We start from the raw sequence: 19,793 nt of genomic DNA, 5'->3' as shown, positions 1-19,793 counted from the left end.
GTGCCTCATTCCCTTTAAACCGACACCGATTGACAACGGCGCAGTTGACCAAAGCGGCGGAGAAGAAGTGGTACCACCACGACCAACAGAACAGCGGATTTCTCGGGTTTCAGTCTGCACGACCGTGGAGGCACGCGTTGTACGGTACCACCATCGATACGTCATTAAAAACAATCACGAATAAGTGAAATTCTTCAGCGGGGGTATTTAGGTTATGGTTTTGTATTATTTCTAAAGTGATACCGTGTCCGATTTCGTTACTGCTAGTGCTGTTGGGTAACACACGCATTTCTTTTCCGAGATGGTGATTTAAAAGTGTCTTGCAAATGCTGTGGCGAAGATGACGCACTATCCATGATCTACATGCTGCTGATTTGGAATATTTAATCGTTATTGCAGGAGTGCTACGTTATAATATTACAGTAAGTGCGTATTTGACGGTAGATGTGATTTCGAGAAAATGTAACCGAAGGGATAATGGATCACTTTCAGATGGAGGATGGGTTTAAAAACTGGTGTTTACGCCCAGGAAATCTGGTCCCGTCGTTGCATTTTCTATTGACATTGTCACCGTGTTCTAGTCCAGAGTGACTTGTCTTAGTGAGGTTCTTTGGGGGCGGGGGAATTGGAAAAAAATTCGTTTTCAGTCCGCTCTTTGAAAAGAAAAAACGCAAATTTTCCTTTTTTATGAAGTACCGCAATGCCGCTGTCAAATTCGAAATGGCGGCCCAGGAGGCGATTTTCGAAAGAGCAAGATGGCGTCACTTTTAAAAGCGACAGCGGCACGGACGAATCCAGCCGTTGTTCAGCGAGTGAGCCAAGGGCGGACGTCGATCGTTTCAAAACTGTTACGTGCACGCTTTAGCACCAAACAAGATGGCTGTAATTTCGATTTCGGCGCCATAGTTTTTAATTTGAGCGCCATCTTGATTTTTAGGGAAATTGCAAAAAAATCTCAAATTGAAGTAAAGTACGAAAATTTCGCGGATCTTGACATTTAAAAAAACGTCAGATATCCCAATTCGCCCAAAAAAGCCTCAAACATTCAGTAATTCTGGGAGTTATCTCTGGCATTGGAACTTGTTTTGGTAGGTTCAAAAACATTAAGAAAATCTCGAAAAAGCCCCCGTTTGAACGAACGAAATTACGGGCAACGTCCACGCTGCAGCTAAATGGCAACGATGGGGCGTACCCTTGTTCACAGATGGGGTAATGTGTGCTATCAAGTGCGTTCCCTGTTGCCAGACTGTGATCATTTTCTTTGACGTTAGGAACTTTAATTTTTGTACGCACATGTTCAGATCGTTCCTACTTTGATGCTGCACAATCAAACGCCAAAGACAAAATGGATCAACGACCTTTAGAGGATGAAAATTCTTCTAAAGGTGTTCACAGTTGATTACCGGCCGATACGATCTGTTTATTATCCGCGAAACTGGTAGGCAGACACTGCAGATCAGAGATTTATTTATTGTTGCACTCACATATCTAGCAATGCCTCTATATGCTATATCTAACCACTTTTCTCGAGTTAATGGCCTTTTGTACCTGCAAGTGCGCGTATTTCTGGTATTTTAATTAGTACTGGAGCACCGTTAGCGCACACAGATTACTGATAATAATGGGCCGAGTGGGCCCAAGGTCTTCACCAAAGCCGCCAGTTGGTTTTTGGCCCATATAAATGTCACCATTTATTCGCATACTACATGACTTCCTCCTATTATATCGATTGCTCTACTTGTTTTGTTTTAATCGTCCATTGTCCACCGGCCACTTCAGGAAGAAAACTCAAATCCGCTAATGATAGCGAGGCCTAATTTCCCTCGCAGTTATCTAATTAACACTGATGGGAATATCTTTGAACAATACTCTGCGGTGGTTAGGATTTATGTTAGGAAATGCTGTTGCGAAATGTACTTGTAAAAATTCTGGTGAATTTTAAAGCGCTTCTTCGCGCTAAAACTCTTCAATCAAAAGTCGAGGCAAAGAGGCAACCTCCTGTGTGGATGGATTTCATTGACCCACCCGAACTCGGTTTTTGCTTCAGAAATTCGTTTGTTTCAGGTATGAGCGAGTACGAGAGGATTCGGAGGGCCTGTCTGAAACGCGGAGAATTATGGGAAGACCCCGATTTCCCGGCCACCCAAGTCTCGGTCTTCTACCACCAGACGCCCCCTTTCCAGTTCACCTGGAAGCGACCAAAGGTTCGCAATTTCGTCATCTTCTTCGGTTAATTTCATATTTGGTAACGCACAAGACACCTTAAGTGGGCATAGTTTCAGTGGGCGGATTGCATTCACTTTTTACTTTGTCTTTCCTTTCTCGATGAGTAGAAATTCTTGCATAAGGCGGAGGTGTACTTCGACACCTTCCGATTGTGCTTCTGCCTAATAGCAGACGCCCGCTGATTTATTATTAGGCGATCGCTTAAAATTGCTAATTTATCTGTATAGGATCTGTGCCCCAGGCCGGGATTTATCCAAGATGGGCCTGCGCAGTTTGACATCAATTCGGGAAAGATGGGTAAGTGTATGGATTTGACTATAATAAATGTTCTAATTTTGAAAATAATCTTCGAGTTCATCCATGGCCGGCATGCCTCTCACTCTGTTTAACTTAAATCGTAAATTTCCCAATTGGCAAGACACATGTTCCAAGCTTGAGAACGTCCTTACGGCTGCAAACTCATTGGCGTAGACGTACTTTAGGATTTGGCATTATTAGAATTTCGAGTACAAGAAATCAGTATTGAAACCGCTGGTTGCTATAGAAACTCATCGTGGACGCCGCTGGGTTGCGAAATTATGCGGTTTATTGAAACAATTTTCTCCAACCATCAAGATGTAAATTTACTAGCAGATGCCACGTGATTTTTCGAATTAAACTTAACTAACCAGAAACCATGTGGTAAATTTTGACTTGAACGCCGGGCCTAATCGCCAGTAATGACCCGCCAAGCCCGACGCGATTTTCCTAGAGAAATCTTGGACTGTTAACCGGACGCGACGGGCTGATTCCAATCAACCACGTTTTACAATCGAATTAATCCGGATTAATTAGGGCCAGGACAACTCTGCAATGAGTAAAAATGGACACCCGACGTTGGACGAGGATTCACTACATTTTCGACAGGATGGTGCCTCTCTTGGAATTACGTTTCACCGGTTGGACAGATTCGTGGAAATAATTCGTGTGTAGACGGATTGACAGAAGACGCACACATGGATGGCCAGCTAGATCTCCCGATTCTATATCTCTTGACTTCTTTTTTGGAGGTATCTTAACAGCATGGTCTGCGAGACTTCCGTGCAGGATCTTCAAGTATTACGTCAAAAAAGTGTAGGAGCTTGGAACTTTCCACAACGAACGTCGAAGAAGTGCTACGACAGTTTGAAGACCGTTTGTGTTATTCCATGGAGAACAATGGAATGCGTTTCGAAAATTTCTTGGAAACTTAAGAAACACTTTTCATAAAAATCGAAACGTTGACGCGATTGTTCAGATAATTGGAAGACCTTTAGATTATGCGTCACTTGACCCTCGTTCCCTGTTCAAAAAAACGAAGGGCGATATTGTCGATCGGGAGTGGGAAATTTTTTCATCTTCCGCCTTCCTCTTCCATTCTAAGGTTTTCGTGGCCCAGCATTTTTACTCTTAGTTTGCCCTTCTAAAAATCCGGCAAGTTTTCAACCATACATCCGGTATAACGTCACTGGCCACTAACTTGAAGCGCCTAGAATTTCTTTGAAATATTGCTAGAACGGCCGATTCGTGATTGACCTGGAATGATCTGAATTTTGAATATACACGCAACCTCCAATTACAATTCACAACACCGTGCAGTCAAATCAAACAGAGCCGATATTTTGCCACATCCTGTATAGGCACATTTCCTGCGTGAAATCGCCTGGTGAATGTTAATGCTTTGACTCCTACGTTTCCTATGTTAAGTTCATGGACACAATTCTCGTCTCTATCATCTGCAATTTTTTCTCAATTTCTTTCGTGACGCAAAAGGAACAAGGTCTGCTGCTGGTGTCAAGTACGTCCCTGCATTCGTCCTTTTACTGCACTCGACTGCCCACATATTTCAGACTTTTGTTCGTTTTTATTGGAAATTATACTTCCGCGCCATAATAAATTTCGCCTCTTGTCTGTTCAGGCTTTATGTAATTAGCTACTTTGAAGGAAGTGCAAGTAGATTGAGTGTAAACCCAATATTCTTGACTATTTGTGATGGAAACCGTAAATAATGTCCGGCCCTAGGACATTTACCGCGTTGTATAGGTACTGCATAGTGCTTTCACTTCTTAGAAGGAGCTCTTGATATGGCAATAAATAGAAAATGAGCGTACGTACTAAACACAGGACATTGTGCTGGTTAATGCAAAATCTATAGTCGCCCACGAATCGAAGGTAATCGTTATTAAAGTGCAATTCCCGCGAATTTTGCAAAAGCACTTTGATGTAATGTAGTAAAATTGCGTGAAATCGAGGAAACAATCAAAACGATTTTGCCACTTGAGTGGCTAAAAGCAACGACCTTAATGGTAATCGGCCCCTTCTTTCCATTATCCGTCATGGACATTTCGAGATGGATTTACCCAATGTTACACAGTAAACAACGTTTTTTTGACACAATGATTTATACCGACTGGACAAGGAGAAAGTTTAATGAAAATATGAGCAATGTCCAATAATTACCATTCTCGAACGATTAACATACTAGACCACTATCTTGGTTTAACCTTGCAGCCGGATTTTACCGTAGAGCAGCGAACAGGTGTAGCCAGCATTTTATCTATCTAGATTGTTTACTAATAAGGAATTCACATGGGACCTTGCATAAAGGTCAGCGCACACGCACGTTTATCTGTTTATCGCGGCACCTCTAAGGCCCTGAAGATGTTGGATTAGATAAGAGGCATCTTTAATCCCGACGCGACTTTCCTAAAGAAATTTTAAACTATCAACCAGATGGCACGAGCTCATCACAATCAACCAAATTTTATATTCGAATTAACCAGGATTAACCGCGACCAGGAAAACTCTGCAAGTCCCAATTATTTCGAGTGTTTTTTTAACAACTTGCCACACCCCAGATTTGTAGAAATGCAAATTAAAGTTTAAAACGCTCAGACACGTCGTCCTTAGAATGAGGGGGGGGGTCAGAAGTACGGGCTCCAGTGCCGTTTTACTGAGGAGATTTATTTTTCCTGGGGGTGCGCAGGGGTGGCACCCCCTTCGTTTGCTTCACTAGGAAAAGTGGGCCTGGTGACATATCATTTTAAAAATGTTCAGATTCTCTAAACGACCACGCTATATTTCCAATAGGATGGTGCCTTTTCACATTACGTTTTACCGATTTTACAGGTTCTTGATAATAATTCTCCTGATAGGTCTATTGGCAGAAGAGATACCACCGAGTGGCCAGCTAGATCTCCCGACCTTGCACCCCTTGATTTCTTCCTTTGGGGATGTCTTAGAAGCGGTTATCCGTTTAATCCGGCCTCTCTGAGGCCTCAATGGTGATAAATCAGATAGGAGGCGTCTTACGGAGAGAAAACTGATGACATCCTGCTGATATGCTTAAGTCACGTTCCAAAAACTGCACTACATAAAATGGCACGGTCCTTGCGCACGTGATATATTATAATGGCAATAATGGCGGTTTTTACACCTAACAGTTGCTACTTAATGCTGAAATAACTGCGTCGTTTTATCCGATGGTGGAGGACTTCCGACCGTGTCATTATTGTCATTAAAAGACTTTCGTTTTCTTCGCGAACAGATGATTTTTATTGCAGGGAGGTCCATACTGTTCGTGCGGCTTTACGAGGTAGGCATCATAATAGATCTGTCTTGGCTGAAGTTTTATTGCTTGTTGCAATATCTTGATCTAAATATTGTCTTGGATGTTAGACGGTTTAGGTTTTGCTTTAGAGCTTGAGGAAAAATTAAACGGGTAAAGGACGATAGACATTTGGTTTTAAGAGACTGATTTTAAAGAAATCAACTTAATCCGTCCTAGTTTTCGGAAATTTCCGGTAAATTGTCATTATTCAGGCAATTAGCGGAAACTTCACAGAGAGCAGGGTTCAAGGATGGATGTTCAGAATCAATTATGCGCATGTCTCGAGTGTATGAAATGGTGCAAAACCTTCCACACCACCATATGTTTCTACAGAAAAAGGGGAACATGCATTTACGTTTACTGTCGGAGAATGAATCACTCTCATTTTTAACTCAACTAGAGAGTAAATATATCTGCACGCCTCTGTCTGAAATCAGTCAACCATTTCGGAAATTCAGGGTGTAACATATCATCATGTATTTTAGGCTTCAGATATTTAATAACTGACCCGGATTTTTTTTCTTACACATTTTACATTGTTTATTAGCGTCCATAGATGTTCTGCCAATTCTAGCAAAACACGGAGAGATACAAAACTACTGCAAGAGACCAAGAAGTTTAACAATTGAGGATATTTAAATTTACCATCAGAATTCCTACGGGATCTTCCAAAGGTATCCAATTCCAAAAGATACAAAATATAAAGTATTATATGACTGAAAAAAACGTAACACCCTGTATATGGCTATCGACATTTTGATATTTTCTTATAGAAGGTCTTGAAGAAAATAAGTGTACGAAATTTCAAAAAATTAATTCAAGGCTTGCGTGAGAAAACCGCTAACTATGAGAAAAAATGTAAAACTTTTTCACCCTGTATATCGAAAATTAAGCGGCTTTGATCATGTGTTTATTAGCATTTTTTTAAAATTATTTTGCTGCCGAGTACTGTCGCTCCTTGAAATATCTCGATGATGCAATGTTACGCCTTGTATAATTTTTCAACATTAGTGTTAATTATTAGTGAAATTAGCTCCTCGCATTAATGCCCCAAATGCCACCTAAGTAGGTTACAGTCAATGGGCGCATGCCTGTCATATTAACTGAATCAAGGACTAAATACATCTATACGTCCCTGTCGCAAAATCGGTCAACCATTTGGGAAATATAATTTTTCAAAATTAATGTAAATTTTAATATATAATTTAATAATAATAATTAGTTAAGTATCTTGCACTACGCTCCCAAATGCCGGCTCAGTAGGTCACAACAAGTGGATGCAACACTGAAATTTTTAATTAAATCACGAGCGTAATACATTCGCACGTCTCCGCTTACAATCAACATGCTAGATCCCTCCATTTGGAAATGGTATTTTTCAAAATCTCGGTAACCCGACTTTCGTTCTTATCATTCGAACACTGTGGCACATCAATCAAAATAATTTTTGAAACATATTATACCTTGCTTCACCCAAAGAAATCATCGCAAAAGCAGATTTTACTGGTTTGTTTTTACGGCGGTAATACCAATAACGAACGAAAGGGTTAAATTTGAACTTAAAGTATGAACCGAGAGGTGGCTCTGCGTGTTTTTTCTGCTAGGTAATGTGGACAGGGAATTTAATCATTTAAATTTCTGTATGGTTTTTTTCAACTTTCGTCTTCAGATTATAATAAATAATGCGAATAATTACATTCCAACTTACCCTAAATTAGATTGTTCGATTTGTCTCAATGTTTCGACCTCTATTCCCCATAAAATCTCTTCTTCGCGTACTGCCATTAAGGCTTTATGCTGAAATCGAGTCTGTCCACAATTCTTTTCTTTGAAAAAAACAAATTTTCCGAAATTCTCGTTTTTTTGCCACTTTTTTCTAGAGCAAAATGACCACCACTCTTGAAGGAAACAAAACACATCCACAGCTTCGGCGTCCCTTCAAACAATTACGAATCGCTTAAAACGTGACGTCACCATTCAATCCAATTGGAAGTTTTCGCACAACCGTAATCTGATTTCAGGAGACCGATGGCTCGTGTCCTGTCTGGGCGTGTTGTACCTCAACAAAGGTCTATTCTACAGGGTGGTCCCGGCAGATCAATCCTTCAGCGGCGACCAATATTGTGGATTGTTCCGGTTCCGGTTGTGGTGGTGCGGCGAATGGACCGAAGTTCTTGTAGACGACCGCTTGCCCACCGTCCACGGCAGACTTGCCTTCCTGCAGTCCCAGAACTCCGACCATTACTGGCCGGGATTACTCGAAAAAGCTTATGCCAAGTATTGCTGGTGCTACACCAATACGAGTTCCAACTAAAATGGTGTAAATTCCAGATTACACGGATCTTACGAGGCTCTGAAGTATGGGTCACTGCTGGATGGTCTGGCTGATCTCACTGGAGGTATCACAGAGAGCATTCCGATAAAGGAAGATGGCACTTCGTGTTCCAGGTGGGTCTTTATTTGTGTAACATGAATTCCTTAATTCAGACATCATTCATTTATTATAGACTGCTGCACAAATTGCTTGATATGACTTCAATTATCACCTGTGCAGTTCAACCCCCTAATCAAGTGCGGTCTCTCACTGAAAAGTTGGCCAATGGCATTCAGACTGGGGTCAATTACAGGGTATATGCGATAGATAGGTAAGCTAGCCTCAATTAGCCTGAACTGTTTCCGAAGCTAAAAAATTTTTTAGAGTTGAGACATTCAACAATGAGACGCTGCAATTGGTGAAGCTGAGAAATCCTTTGGGGTCACCCATTGAATACATAGGGCCAATGTGTCTGGATTCTCCAGAATGGTCAGAATTGCCGCCTCACGAATACGAGAGACTGCAGACTAAATTCAACGAAGAGGAGTTCTGGCTGCCCTACTCAGAGTTCCTACAGACTTTCACTCACTTGGAAGTGGTGCATTTGGACAGTGACACTAGTCGTGATGAACCAAGGTAATCTGTAACTATATCTCTCCACTAACCACTCTATGAAATATCCATTTATAGCTTGCACAACAAGAACACTTGGCAAATGCGTCTCTACCAAGGTCACTGGCAAAGAGGAGTAACAGCGGGGGGCTGCAGGAACAACCCAGATACCTTCCACATCAATCCCCAGCTGCATTTGTTACTGAGTGAGATGGAAGAGGTGGTGGTCTCGCTGAACCAGCACAGTATCATGGAGCCCAAAGTCATAGGCTTTACGGCCTATTCCCTGCCAAAGAGTAGTACTGATTCAATTGGGAAGGGCTTCTTCAAGAAAAACAAGAGTTTATTTAATAGTCAATATACCAATAGTCGGCAAGTTAGTCATAGGTGTCAGTTGGAACAAGGTGGGTACCTAATAGTTCCCACAACCTTTGAGCCTGGTCAAGAATCTGGGTTTACTTTACGGGTCTATTCGAGCAAGCCTTTGAAATTGAAGTTAGTGGATACAGTGCCATTTTTAGGTACATAATTTATTTAACTTTTAAGGGCCATACTACATATATTTTTTTTAGTGAAATCAGCAATAGTCAAGGCTCCTCCTCTGCTGGATGGCAAAAGCTTCAGTCAGTATGAAGCAGTTTTCTTACAATTGGCCGATGAACACAGGACTGTGAATGCCTTTGAGCTGCAGGAATTGCTAGACGCCTGCCTGCCTAATGATTATATTAAAAGCTGCGCCTCAATAGAAGTTTGTAGGCAGATTGTATTCACCTTCGAGGTAGTGTTATTCAATGAAAAGGATTAATTTAGTACACATTGAATTTCTCACAGAACTTAGGCACTGGTAGATTGAAATTCAACGATTTCAAGGATCTGATGTGTAGTCTTAAATTCTGGCAGACGGCATTTAAAAATCACTCCAAAGAGAAGACTGGAATTCTGAAGGCAGAGAGGTTTAGGGATGCTTTACTTGAAGTTGGGTTTCAGTTGAGCAGTGAGGTGCTTGCGACGTTAATTTTAAGGTAAAAGCATATCAGATATTTGAGATGATAATCATTATTGAACGTTAATAATTCCAGGTATATGAGGAAAGATGGAACGTTACGCTTTGGGGATTTTGTATCTGCAATCCTGCACCTCACTGTCGCTTTCAGTAAGTGCCTAAGGTTAGTAAATTGAATTCGTATGATTAATTTGCTATGTTACAGATATCTTTGAATCTAAGGATCCCTTGCAGAATGGTAGCATAAAGTTAAATTTATCAGAGGTAGTAATAAAGAACATTAACTAATTTCATGATGTTCAATTATTTCTCTTTTTGCAGTGGCTGAAATCCTCCTTGAGCTGCTAAACTACTTTCAAAAAATAACAGGAAGTACTCATATTGGTAATATAGGTGTATATATACATACATATATGTTTTTGTTAATACAGATGAACGACTCTTAGAAAGTACAGAGTGTCTCGAATTTGTGTATTGAGACTTCGAAAACTGGTAGTGATTAGTCATCGAGGATTAGTTTTTCTTGTTAATGCAGATTTTTAAAATAAGAAAAAACGTTGTTACGGACACAAACTTGTATAAATCTGACCTAAGATAGCCTTGAAGTAGAGGAAAAGAGAAGGTCATACCATATTACTTACAGCCTCGAATCTAGACTGAAAACATGGTTATTTTTTGTAAAATTTGATTTTCCTAACTATTGGACATTAAGTTCTCTATTTCCGGCCCTACTAATAATTAACCCGTTAATGATTTTCTCTGGTAAAAGTTTAGTTCAGGTTGTTCTAGTTCTAATTTGCCCATCTCCGTTAGGCACACATTATTACTCACACATTATAACTTTAAGAATTTAATTCATGTATGTGAATGATATCTGTCCTGCAGTAATATAGTATATCAGATCTTACGACAAGGTCTCTCACAGTTTCCGGGACGCTACGAATTTGGGACAGTCTCTGCTTATTTTGTGAACGGTTCTCGCATTTATTGTGTTTGTAAATTGTAATTTTAAATTATTATTTTTAATAAAAGGCACTTTTACGAAATTGGAATGTAAACAACCCAAATTCAATATGTATCTACGCAATATTTATTCATCGATTTTATTATAGACTTTGGTAGACATCGTCAACAATAATAAGTGTTTTAAATGATGCAAAATATACACTTTCCTCTCTAGAAGGTAAAACAGTACTCAGTTAATTTTGCATGGCTGCAACCAGCTGCGAAACATCCTGTAAAAGGAAAAATATCATATATAAATCCTTACAAAAAGAATAAAAAGTTTACCCTAATCCTCCCTTGGAATTTTGGCGATTGATTAGTCCAACAAGCCATATTATAGCTACAGCTTCAATGGCGTTCCTTACGATGTTGGATCTTTCTGTATCTCTGGAAGACACCAGAGCATCTATATAAAGCCCTAAAAATGGCAAATAGTCCGATCCTGTGTTTATAGTTTAGCACAACCCAAGACTATACCTTCATCCATAATTTGGGCCCTATTGAAGTCGTTATTAATGTCACCATTATTCGCATCCCTGGAGAGGGCTCTAAATTTCTCAATCCTCCTGGCATCTTTACTGTAAATTTTAGACGAATCTCTTATTCGTTCCGGTGAAGAAATTCTTCGATCTTCCGTGATGCTAGTTGGTACCAAGTCCCTTTCTTCACTTCTTACATTAAAGAGTCGAGCTTCCCTTGCATTAATGTCCCTTCTAACAGATGATCTTGCGAAACGGGATTCGTCTCGCCTAGCGACGACATCATAAAATTCCCTTCTTTCGGATGTGATTATAAAACTTCGTGATTCGTCTCTAGTCGATGACAAATCTCTTTCAGTCCTTGTTACAGACATACGGGCATTACTGGCGTTAGTATCACGACGCATATTCCTCCTAGTCACTGCTGCCCTTGTAAAGCGTATTTCCTTGCTTCTGGCTGATCCTGATAATCTAGCTGATTTCATATCTCTTTCATTTTTTCTAGTATAAAATCGAGAATCTCTTATTGAGTCAACTGCACGGACGACCCTACTAGCTGGTGTGCTTGCAGAATGTCTTTCTTCTCTTCTGGTGGCAAAGTTCCTTCTTTCAGATGAGAGAGATCTGCCGATTTCCTTTCGGCTTAACCCTGATGATCCATCTCTGGTTGATGTCAAATCCCGTTTAGTCTTTCTGATAGGAAGACGAACGTTATTTAGTTCAACATTAGCAATAACCTCTTTTCGTTCCTTTCTAGTAGCTTCCATTTTTGCAAGCCGTGATTCTTCCCTTCTGGTGCGAAGCTGATTATCAGAAAAGTCCCTATTTCGGACAGAGAAGAGAGATCTGCGAACTGAACGCAAATCCCTTTTAGTGGAAAGTAAAGACTCTTTTGAGTTAAATTCACGACTCTCTCTTCTGACCAAATTGTCACTTCTAAAAGCTGAAGTATCCCTTGAAGAACGCACTTCTCTCGTATCCCTTCCATCAGCTGCAACGAAAGAGCGTTCACTTACTCGGCGTATGCCCGAGACATCCTCTCTTGCAGGAGAAATACGACTGTCTCTTGTAGTGAAACCTCTGAGCTGATTTCTGAGTTCAACAACATTCATACGAGCAACATTCCTGTTTCTAGCAAATTCCCTGTATCTTCTATTACCATCAAAGCGGCTCTCCCTCTGGCTGTCCATATATCTGTTGCTTGTAGACGACACATCCATAATTTCCCTGAAATCAGTGCGAATGTCCCTGGAGTCGATTCTGGCTCGGCGTGAATCTGCCCTGACATCTTGGATATACTTGGAGGGAGAAACTCTAGCATTGGAATAGAGGCTGGTTCTGACGGAATCCCGGAAATCAAATCTTCTCCTGCCGATTTCTGCTTCCTTTTGCAAGGATTTCTGAATGCAAATCAGGATAATTAGCACTGCACTATACTTTATGGCTTTAAACGGTATCATGCTGGAAGAGAAAACAATGCTATTTAGATAGTGGTGACTTGCGTGGAGTAGACCGGTGAATAGGGCAAACTCAACGTCTCGAACTGTTCTGGAGCTTCCTTCGTCGCATGTGGCTTTTATAAGGAGAAATTTGCAGGGTTAATTTTACGCTTGGGGTGCTCCAAATGGAGGATAAATAGATTATTTGGAAAATTGGAGTTTAAATTTGATTCAGGGCGGTTGCGACAAAGCGTTATAAGGACGAATTGAATTTGGTTCAATTGCGGTTTTTCTTGTATTTCACTAGGGTAAAGATCTAAGTATAGCAATCCGAACGAACTAAATGAAAATCCCTATTATTAAGTGTTTTTAAGAGCAGATAAAATCTATAATTTTTTACTTCAATGGTTCAACTACTTCTTTTAACGGCTAGCTGTTCACTGATGTGAATGAGCGAGAAAATCGAATGTGTAATGCCTTATGCTTGTATATAGGTGGAAAAAATTGCTTGTCAGCAGCGTAGGGTTAATGGAGGGAGGCGAGGTTGGGTGGTAGACTTTTCTGATCAGCAGTTTTTTTCGGGGAAGGGGGGCGATGATTAAACATTTTATCCAGAACGTCAAAATTGCTAAAACCGCCCTTAGTGCTGTGTAATCTGGTCTGAATAGTGAATGGAACAATTTCTCCACGTTTCCTATGAAAAAACACTAAACTTCTAGCTTTTTCCATAAGTAAATAAAAAACTAATATGAATGATGAAGTTGGACCAGTATTTTGTGTCAGACGACAATCTCTTGGAGAACTTGTCAGAGGTAAGTATGAGATATTTTGCTGAATCAATGCGCCGGGGCGATGCAGTTTAATAATAGGAAGTTCGCAAGCTAATTTAGCCCTTATTCGGTTAATAAAACTGCTTAAACGGAGACCAGAATCTTGTTATTTTGTATCCGAACATGTCTTTGCTGTCCTATTTGGTGACCATTATTGAAAATTAGCAAATTTTATCATTTCTGCGAGGGTCTCAAGGTTCCGTAGCTAAACATTAAAGTGTAGTATATGTACTTTATTTGTTGATCTCCACTTCATGCAGTTCTGGATCTTAACCCGCCGTCTTTCTCTGCTATAGAGGACTAAAGATGGGTCAAATCAGGATAAATAAAAATTCCAACAGACGATTAAATAATATTTATATTCAAGTTGAATCACAATGTATGTGCACTGCCATTCGCTTTATTACATAACTGCAAAACCCAAAAACTACGTTTGCGCTTCTTTCCCTATACAGACCATTAAAGGTTAAAGCATTAACATAGCACTCGTTCTTCAAAGACCTCACTTACATTCTTTTGTACGCCGCCAAAAACAAAACAATAATAAAGAAAAATAGTTCTTTAAATCAAATTACGTGAGGTCGTCCTCGTCGTCCGGAGAGTCATCGGCATCGTCATCCGCATCGTTTTGCTGTTGGTGCTCCGGTCTTATGTTGTTCAAAAGATCCCGCATAGCGTCTACTAGAGACACCACACTGCGGCGAAAATCGCCATTGTTGACTAAAGCGCGATCTAGAGCTTGAGCTTCATCCTGCTGGTGTCTAGAAATAGCCACTAATTCACCGAAGACATAAAACTTTTTTGGAAAAATAACTTACTCAGCCTCAGCTACAGGTTGATTGGGATTAAAATCGGGCATGAGAGAACCCAAGAACATCAAAAGAGGGTTTGAGCTGTTGTTAACCACTGTAGGCCTTTTTAGACTCAAGTAGGAATTAATGGAATCCTTAGGAGGCAGAGGGTCGAAGCCCATGATGGGGTCTGATGACTCCTAAAGAGTGGATTTTACTGAATTAAATATTATTTTATTTTAAGCAAAATGTACCATTAAGGGCACGCCTTTAGCATCATCAGATAAGACTAAGTGACGGCAAATGCTCAAGGGTAAAGGGCCTGAAAATCTAATAGAGAAATTATTGATTTCCAGACTTACTTCCCCTGCAAAAAATTTAAATACCGCTTTAGTCTTTTGTCCTTATACTCTTCGACCAAAGGATCCATTTTGTCCACTTTGTCCAAGACTTGGTGGACATTCTTTTCCAACCAAGGCAGTAGATCCACATCCTTCCACAGATGATAATTCCGATTTACATAAAGGAGCACTAGAGATATTAACGCCGATGGCGCCCTAACGGTGATCAAATAAACTGTTACTTAACACATGATAATTTTCAGAAAAACATACTTTTTCTCATTGAGACTTGCAAAAAAGGAATGACTAGACACCCTGCTGTCGATTTGTATAGAGCATTTCTCCAATAATGGTAACAGCACAATCGGGAACATCAGCAGAGCATCCTGAGTTACACAGCAATTCAGAGTAGTATAACAAACCTCTAGACATCACAATAGTAACTACCTGTAAAGCCTCGTCAGCCTTCCCAATTTCCCCTAAATAGAACCAAGCTACTGCCGTTGAGAACGCAAAATTGGGCAACTGCATCAAATGGAAACTAGTGTCCATTTCTCCCACAAAATCAACAAGCCACTGATGCTCTTTCGCCCTCAGTGCATAAAAATCCATGACCAATTTAACAGCTAATGGATCACCTTGAGGATCTAAGGAAAGAAGAACTTTGCAAAACTCCAATGCAGTCCTGCTGCAGGCACGGCCTCCCAAGAACGAGAGATGTTTGAAAAGCGTTATATACAAAGGTCTATTCTCTTGCCGCCGATAGTCCAGTCTGCAATGCCCTTGTGCGATATTAAACAAGGGATGAAAAGCAAATTCTTGGAAGTATAGTGCTCTCTGTATGAGTTCAGCTGCCATTGCTAAATCCTCACTTAGTTTGCACAAGTCAGACATTTGAATTAGGGCATTAACGTGGTAGGGGCGTTCATTGATAATGGACACAATATTGTCAGGATTGATGCTTTCTACTGCTAGCAAAAATCTATTTTCCACTTGTCGATAGTTCTGGCTGTGTTCATAAGCAAAATAGTGCAATCCTTCTTTAGTTTCCAGTAAGTTCATGGATAGACCAGACTTGCCTACTTGTGGCCAGTTATCCTTGCAGCTGACCATCCAAGTTGTTTTGGTGTGTGGCCGAAAACCGCCTCTGCTTTTCCGCTTGCTTTAAAAGAAAACCTTAATTTCTTTAGAGATGGATAGAAGCAAAACTTACTGTTCTGCTTGGATAACCTTTGAACCAAAAATTCTTTTTAACTCATTATTTGGATTTAAGTGCTTGTGTTGCACTGACAGTGCAGTTTTTCTATGAGATGATTTTTCCTGGCTTCTTTGATTAGAAGCTGCAGTAACATGGGAAGATTCTCCCAACAGCCTATTCACCTCACGCAGAGACCTCTCAACCTCATCCACCTATTCATAATAGATATCCCAATCAATCTGAACTAATCTGGTTAAAATTGTTGCACACATACATCAGCATTATCTTCACTACTTCTATGAGCACTAGTTTGTTTCCCTGACTTCTTCTTTCGTTTTTTCCTCTTTTTCTTCACTGACTCATGAATTTCACCTTCATAGGATCTATTAGCTTCAGTCTCATTGTCATCTTCCTTAACTTCACTTTCAGAATGAGACTGCTGGTTTAACTGCGAAGCAATTAAAGATGTTTTTAGTTACATTTGATTTTAGGTGCCTGGAGGAAGAAAGATTGACTTGCAAATTTAGGGCCTTACTAAATCATATCGGTTGATATTAAGTTGCTTCTTCCGAGTGCCTCCAACTGGAGTCTCAACGTCCACATCCGAAAGAATTTCATTTTCGTTTTCTCCCAGTTCCTTTTCCTTTTCTCGTTGCAATTTCCGTAACAGTCGTGAGGACATTCTTTCGAATTGTGCCTGAAGGACACCCTAGAAATTTACGAAGTCTTTTTAGTTACTTTTTCAATAAATAACGTAAAATTTGTTTTTCTTTTTGATGGAAATTATATGACTCTTTTGGGTTTATGGAAGAAATTGGAAAACATCGGATCAGATGTTTTGTGTCAAGTTCAGACATATTCATGGAACTGTATATTTAAAGAGGGCAGCACCATAAAAATGAAGCACGTTACATGTTTCTTCTTATGCAACGAGGGAGAGGAGGATAAGAATATGAGGTATTGTATGTATATATACATACACATATAGAGGTTAAAAATTTCCTACTAATCAAAGTCAAAAGTTGTCAGTGAATTTCTGAGAAATTCGTCATCTTTTAATTTTCTCTAGTGTTTTGAATAATTTCCTTAAATAAGCCTAAAATCGATTTCTTTTTACCGTTGGGATGTAATACATCCTCTGAAATAACAGCAAACAAAAGGGTGAATACCTTAAACTAACCCCCAAAACTTGGCACGCAACGGACCCCCTCCCAAAATCGTGTCCTGCAAATTCCAGTTAGGAGATTAGGAGCCACTTCGTAGTGATTCATTAATCAACATTCCCAAGCATCGTACTCCTAAATCATGGCACAAGGAACCACTCTTCAAAAAGCTATAGATTTGGTAACCAAGGCCACTGAGGAAGATCGGAATAAAAACTATGAAGAAGCCTTACGACTTTATGAACATGGGGTTGAGTATTTCTTGCACGCCATCAAATGTAAGTAATAAGTTTAGATACACACATGAAATCAATTTAAGAATTTATTAGTTAATGTGAAGTAATATATATTTATGACGATATAAACCTTATATTTCACCTACAACCAAAACTTGGAAAATCGTAAATCTTCATGTCTTTATTGAAACCATATGACTTTATTGTATAACTTGGTCTAATTCTATATGAAGCCACAGGTGGGTAGTTTATCATTTATTGCTTGACTTAGATGAGGCCCAAGGAGAGAGAGCAAAGGACAGCATTCGAGCTAAATGTAATCAATATCTTGAAAGAGCTGAAAAACTGAAGGAATCTTTAAAGAAAGGAAAGAAGAAGCCAGTGTTAGATGGTGGTTCCAAGTAAGTTTATTAATTTCTTTTTAAATCATTTTGTTACAAGTGTATAATAATAAGTAATAATATATTGCTTTCATTTGCTGTATTTAACAAGTCAAATTTGAAATATAATTTTATCATTTTCACACTAACATTATCTCAAAATATCACAATAGAGATGACAAGAGGAGTGATAGTGATGAAGATGAAGAAGACCCTGAGAAAAAGAAATTGCAGTCCAAACTTGAAGGTGCAATTGTGGTGGAAAAACCCCATGTTAAATGGTCAGATGTGGCAGGTTTAGACGCGGCCAAGGAAGCTCTTAAAGAGGCTGTCATTTTGCCCATTAGATTTCCTCATTTGTTTACTGGAAAACGTGTGCCCTGGAAGGGAATTTTGCTATTTGGGGTATTTATATAGTTTCACCCTTCTTTCTTTGCATTATAATTTTTTTTCAATGTAGCCTCCAGGTACTGGAAAATCTTACCTGGCCAAAGCTGTGGCAACTGAAGCCAACAATTCCACTTTTTTCTCTGTCTCCTCCTCAGACTTAGTTTCCAAGTGGCTGGGTGAATCTGAAAAACTGGTGAAAAACTTATTTGAGTTGGCCAGAGCCCACAAGCCCAGTATAATCTTCATTGATGAAGTTGATTCACTGTGCTCCTCCAGATCAGATAATGAGTCTGAGAGTGCTAGAAGGATAAAAACCGAGTTTCTGGTGCAAATGGAAGGAGTGGGGCATGGGTCTGAAGGCATCCTGGTTCTGGGCGCTACAAACATTCCATGGGTGCTGGACGGAGCCATTAGGCGACGTTTTGAGAAGCGAATCTACATACCTCTGCCTGAGGAACTGGCCAGAGCCACTATGTTTAAGCTACATTTAGGTAGCACTCATACTGAACTCAGTGAGGAGGATATCAGGGAATTGGCCAGAAAAACCGAGGGGTTAGACAAGATAAATCTCCTTTAAAGAACCAAATGACATTGTGCATATATTTTTTAGATATTCAGGAGCAGATATTAGTATAGTGGTCAGGGATGCGTTGATGCAGCCGGTGCGCAAAGTACAGACTGCAACCCACTTTAAGCGCATAACTGGTCCAAGTCCTAAAGACCCCAATGTTGTAATGGATGATTTGTTGATTCCCTGCTCTCCTGGAGATCCGGATGCCATTGAAATGTCCTGGATGGAGGTAGATGGAGACAAGTTGGCTGAGCCACCTGTCACCATGGTAAATGATAGTCTTTTTACATGGTTTGTACAGTTATTTGACATTCGGTATATTGCAGAGCGACATGTTAAGATCTCTATCGACCTCAAAACCCACCGTAAACGACGAGGATTTAGTAAAATTAACGAAATTCATGAAAGATTTCGGACAAGAAGGTTGATTAGAATTCTTTCACTGTAAATATATTTCATTTTTGAATATCTTGATAAAGTGATGTTTTAAACAATGTGACTGTACGTTCTACAAGAAATTGAAACAATACAGTTTTACATTGAATTTTGCAAAGATTTTAAAATAGTCCAATCTTTCATTTAACTAGAGATCAGTAAGGAAAGTATCGCCCTAATAATATAAAAACGCCTTATTAGTTTTTATTTTTTTGGATATTGATTATAACTATTTTATAGATAAGAACAGTTTATATTTGTATTAAAGAAAAGCGCCAGTGACGAAATTTGGCTGAAGTTTTATTTAATTATATGAAAATATCTCTTTGGACTTAATTAGATTTTTAAATCGTTTTTTTGAGAAAAGATGAAATAGGTTTCATGACATTTTGTGCATAATGGTGAATGCACGAGACTAATTTCTGTGGAATCAATCAAAACTAGAGAACCCGCACTCGACCTATTGGATGATCCTTACCACCCGTTCAACCAATCACAACCTAAGATTCTTGTAAACAAAAGATAAACGCAGTTCTCGGATGTGCATCATTATTGAAAAGAATCCGCTCCCAAAATCTTTCCATTTTTCACGGAAATTTGTACCAAAACTACTTAATTTCTCATTCAAAAGCTGAAATAATGTTTGCTCCAACTGAAGATGTAAGATTAATGTTTATTGAACATGGTTTTCGAAGTTTAATTCAAGATTTCTGTGCATACTTGTGCGATTACTTAAGGTAGCTAACCTCAAA

General features: G+C 39.6%; 4 protein-coding genes across 5 annotated transcripts; 2 read left to right on the top strand and 2 right to left on the bottom strand.

Annotated features, from left to right (window-relative positions):
- The first annotated feature begins 109 nt into the window (after positions 1-109).
- Positions 110-10,829, top strand: CalpC (calpain-C). The gene is made up of 13 exons (XM_066300840.1): positions 110-422; positions 2,065-2,204; positions 2,454-2,523; positions 7,876-8,131; positions 8,186-8,302; positions 8,362-8,499; positions 8,553-8,804; positions 8,859-9,301; positions 9,353-9,558; positions 9,612-9,802; positions 9,860-9,933; positions 9,989-10,047; positions 10,105-10,829. Exons 2-13 carry the CDS (start codon positions 2,067-2,069, stop codon positions 10,129-10,131), a joined length of 1,971 nt encoding a protein of 656 aa, XP_066156937.1. The 5' UTR covers positions 110-422; positions 2,065-2,066; the 3' UTR covers positions 10,132-10,829.
- Positions 10,830-10,850: 21 nt separating this feature from the next.
- LOC136349349 (zinc finger CCCH domain-containing protein 13-like) lies at positions 10,851-12,836 on the bottom strand. The gene is made up of 3 exons (XM_066300850.1): positions 11,266-12,836; positions 11,074-11,206; positions 10,851-11,018 (listed from the first exon to the last, which is right to left on the bottom strand). The coding sequence occupies exons 1-3, from the start codon at positions 12,725-12,727 to the stop codon at positions 10,979-10,981; spliced, it is 1,635 nt and encodes a 544-aa protein (XP_066156947.1). The 5' UTR covers positions 12,728-12,836; the 3' UTR covers positions 10,851-10,978.
- A 1,040-nt stretch (positions 12,837-13,876) lies between these two features.
- On the bottom strand, positions 13,877-16,710 carry Nulp1 (Nuclear localized protein 1). 2 transcript variants are annotated; one of them, XR_010733775.1, is made up of 10 exons: positions 16,402-16,710; positions 16,141-16,314; positions 15,882-16,078; positions 15,116-15,830; positions 14,942-15,054; positions 14,714-14,884; positions 14,582-14,657; positions 14,355-14,527; positions 14,047-14,297; positions 13,877-13,983 (listed from the first exon to the last, which is right to left on the bottom strand). XR_010733775.1 is itself a non-coding variant. In XM_066300596.1 (9 exons), the coding sequence occupies exons 1-9, from the start codon at positions 16,546-16,548 to the stop codon at positions 14,108-14,110; spliced, it is 1,956 nt and encodes a 651-aa protein (XP_066156693.1). In that variant the 5' UTR covers positions 16,549-16,710; the 3' UTR covers positions 13,877-14,107. The 2 variants fall into 2 exon arrangements, 1 of the variants encoding a protein (XP_066156693.1); XM_066300596.1 differs by having other exon boundaries at positions 13,877-14,297.
- Positions 16,711-16,867: 157 nt separating this feature from the next.
- Vps4 (vacuolar protein sorting 4) lies at positions 16,868-19,328 on the top strand. Its single transcript, XM_066300598.1, has 6 exons — positions 16,868-17,307; positions 17,537-17,666; positions 17,819-18,050; positions 18,106-18,587; positions 18,646-18,874; positions 18,933-19,328. Exons 1-6 carry the CDS (start codon positions 17,172-17,174, stop codon positions 19,032-19,034), a joined length of 1,311 nt encoding a protein of 436 aa, XP_066156695.1. The 5' UTR covers positions 16,868-17,171; the 3' UTR covers positions 19,035-19,328.
- The last annotated feature ends 465 nt before the right edge of the window (positions 19,329-19,793 follow it).

This window comes from Euwallacea fornicatus, chromosome 37 (assembly GCF_040115645.1).
Source record: "Euwallacea fornicatus isolate EFF26 chromosome 37, ASM4011564v1, whole genome shotgun sequence".
NCBI classification, from domain to species: Eukaryota; Metazoa; Arthropoda; class Insecta; order Coleoptera; family Curculionidae; genus Euwallacea; species Euwallacea fornicatus.
This window is presented reverse-complemented; position numbering and strand designations above follow the sequence as displayed.

Excerpts from the sequence above, each read along its gene's own strand:
- CalpC (XM_066300840.1), top strand. The coding sequence starts at position 2,067 with ATGAGCGAGTACGAGAGGATTCGGAGGGCCTGTCTGAAACGCGGAGAA. Across the intron at positions 8,805-8,858 it reads ACTAGTCGTGATGAACCAAG|CTTGCACAACAAGAACACTT; the intron begins GTAATCTGTAAC and ends ATCCATTTATAG. Across the intron at positions 9,559-9,611 it reads AGATTGTATTCACCTTCGAG|AACTTAGGCACTGGTAGATT; the intron begins GTAGTGTTATTC and ends AATTTCTCACAG.
- LOC136349349 (XM_066300850.1), bottom strand. The coding sequence starts at position 12,727 with ATGATACCGTTTAAAGCCATAAAGTATAGTGCAGTGCTAATTATCCTG. Across the intron at positions 11,207-11,265 it reads GGCCCAAATTATGGATGAAG|GGCTTTATATAGATGCTCTG; the intron begins GTATAGTCTTGG and ends TGCCATTTTTAG. Across the intron at positions 11,019-11,073 it reads AATTCCAAGGGAGGATTAGG|GATGTTTCGCAGCTGGTTGC; the intron begins GTAAACTTTTTA and ends TTCCTTTTACAG.
- Vps4 (XM_066300598.1), top strand. The coding sequence starts at position 17,172 with ATGGCACAAGGAACCACTCTTCAAAAAGCTATAGATTTGGTAACCAAG. Across the intron at positions 17,667-17,818 it reads GTGTTAGATGGTGGTTCCAA|AGATGACAAGAGGAGTGATA; the intron begins GTAAGTTTATTA and ends ATATCACAATAG. Across the intron at positions 18,051-18,105 it reads AGGGAATTTTGCTATTTGGG|CCTCCAGGTACTGGAAAATC; the intron begins GTATTTATATAG and ends TTTTCAATGTAG.
- Nulp1 (XM_066300596.1), bottom strand. The coding sequence starts at position 16,548 with ATGTCCTCACGACTGTTACGGAAATTGCAACGAGAAAAGGAAAAGGAA. Across the intron at positions 14,885-14,941 it reads GCAAGTCTCAATGAGAAAAA|GGCGCCATCGGCGTTAATAT; the intron begins GTATGTTTTTCT and ends GATCACCGTTAG. Across the intron at positions 14,298-14,354 it reads CAACCTGTAGCTGAGGCTGA|ACACCAGCAGGATGAAGCTC; the intron begins GTAAGTTATTTT and ends GGCTATTTCTAG.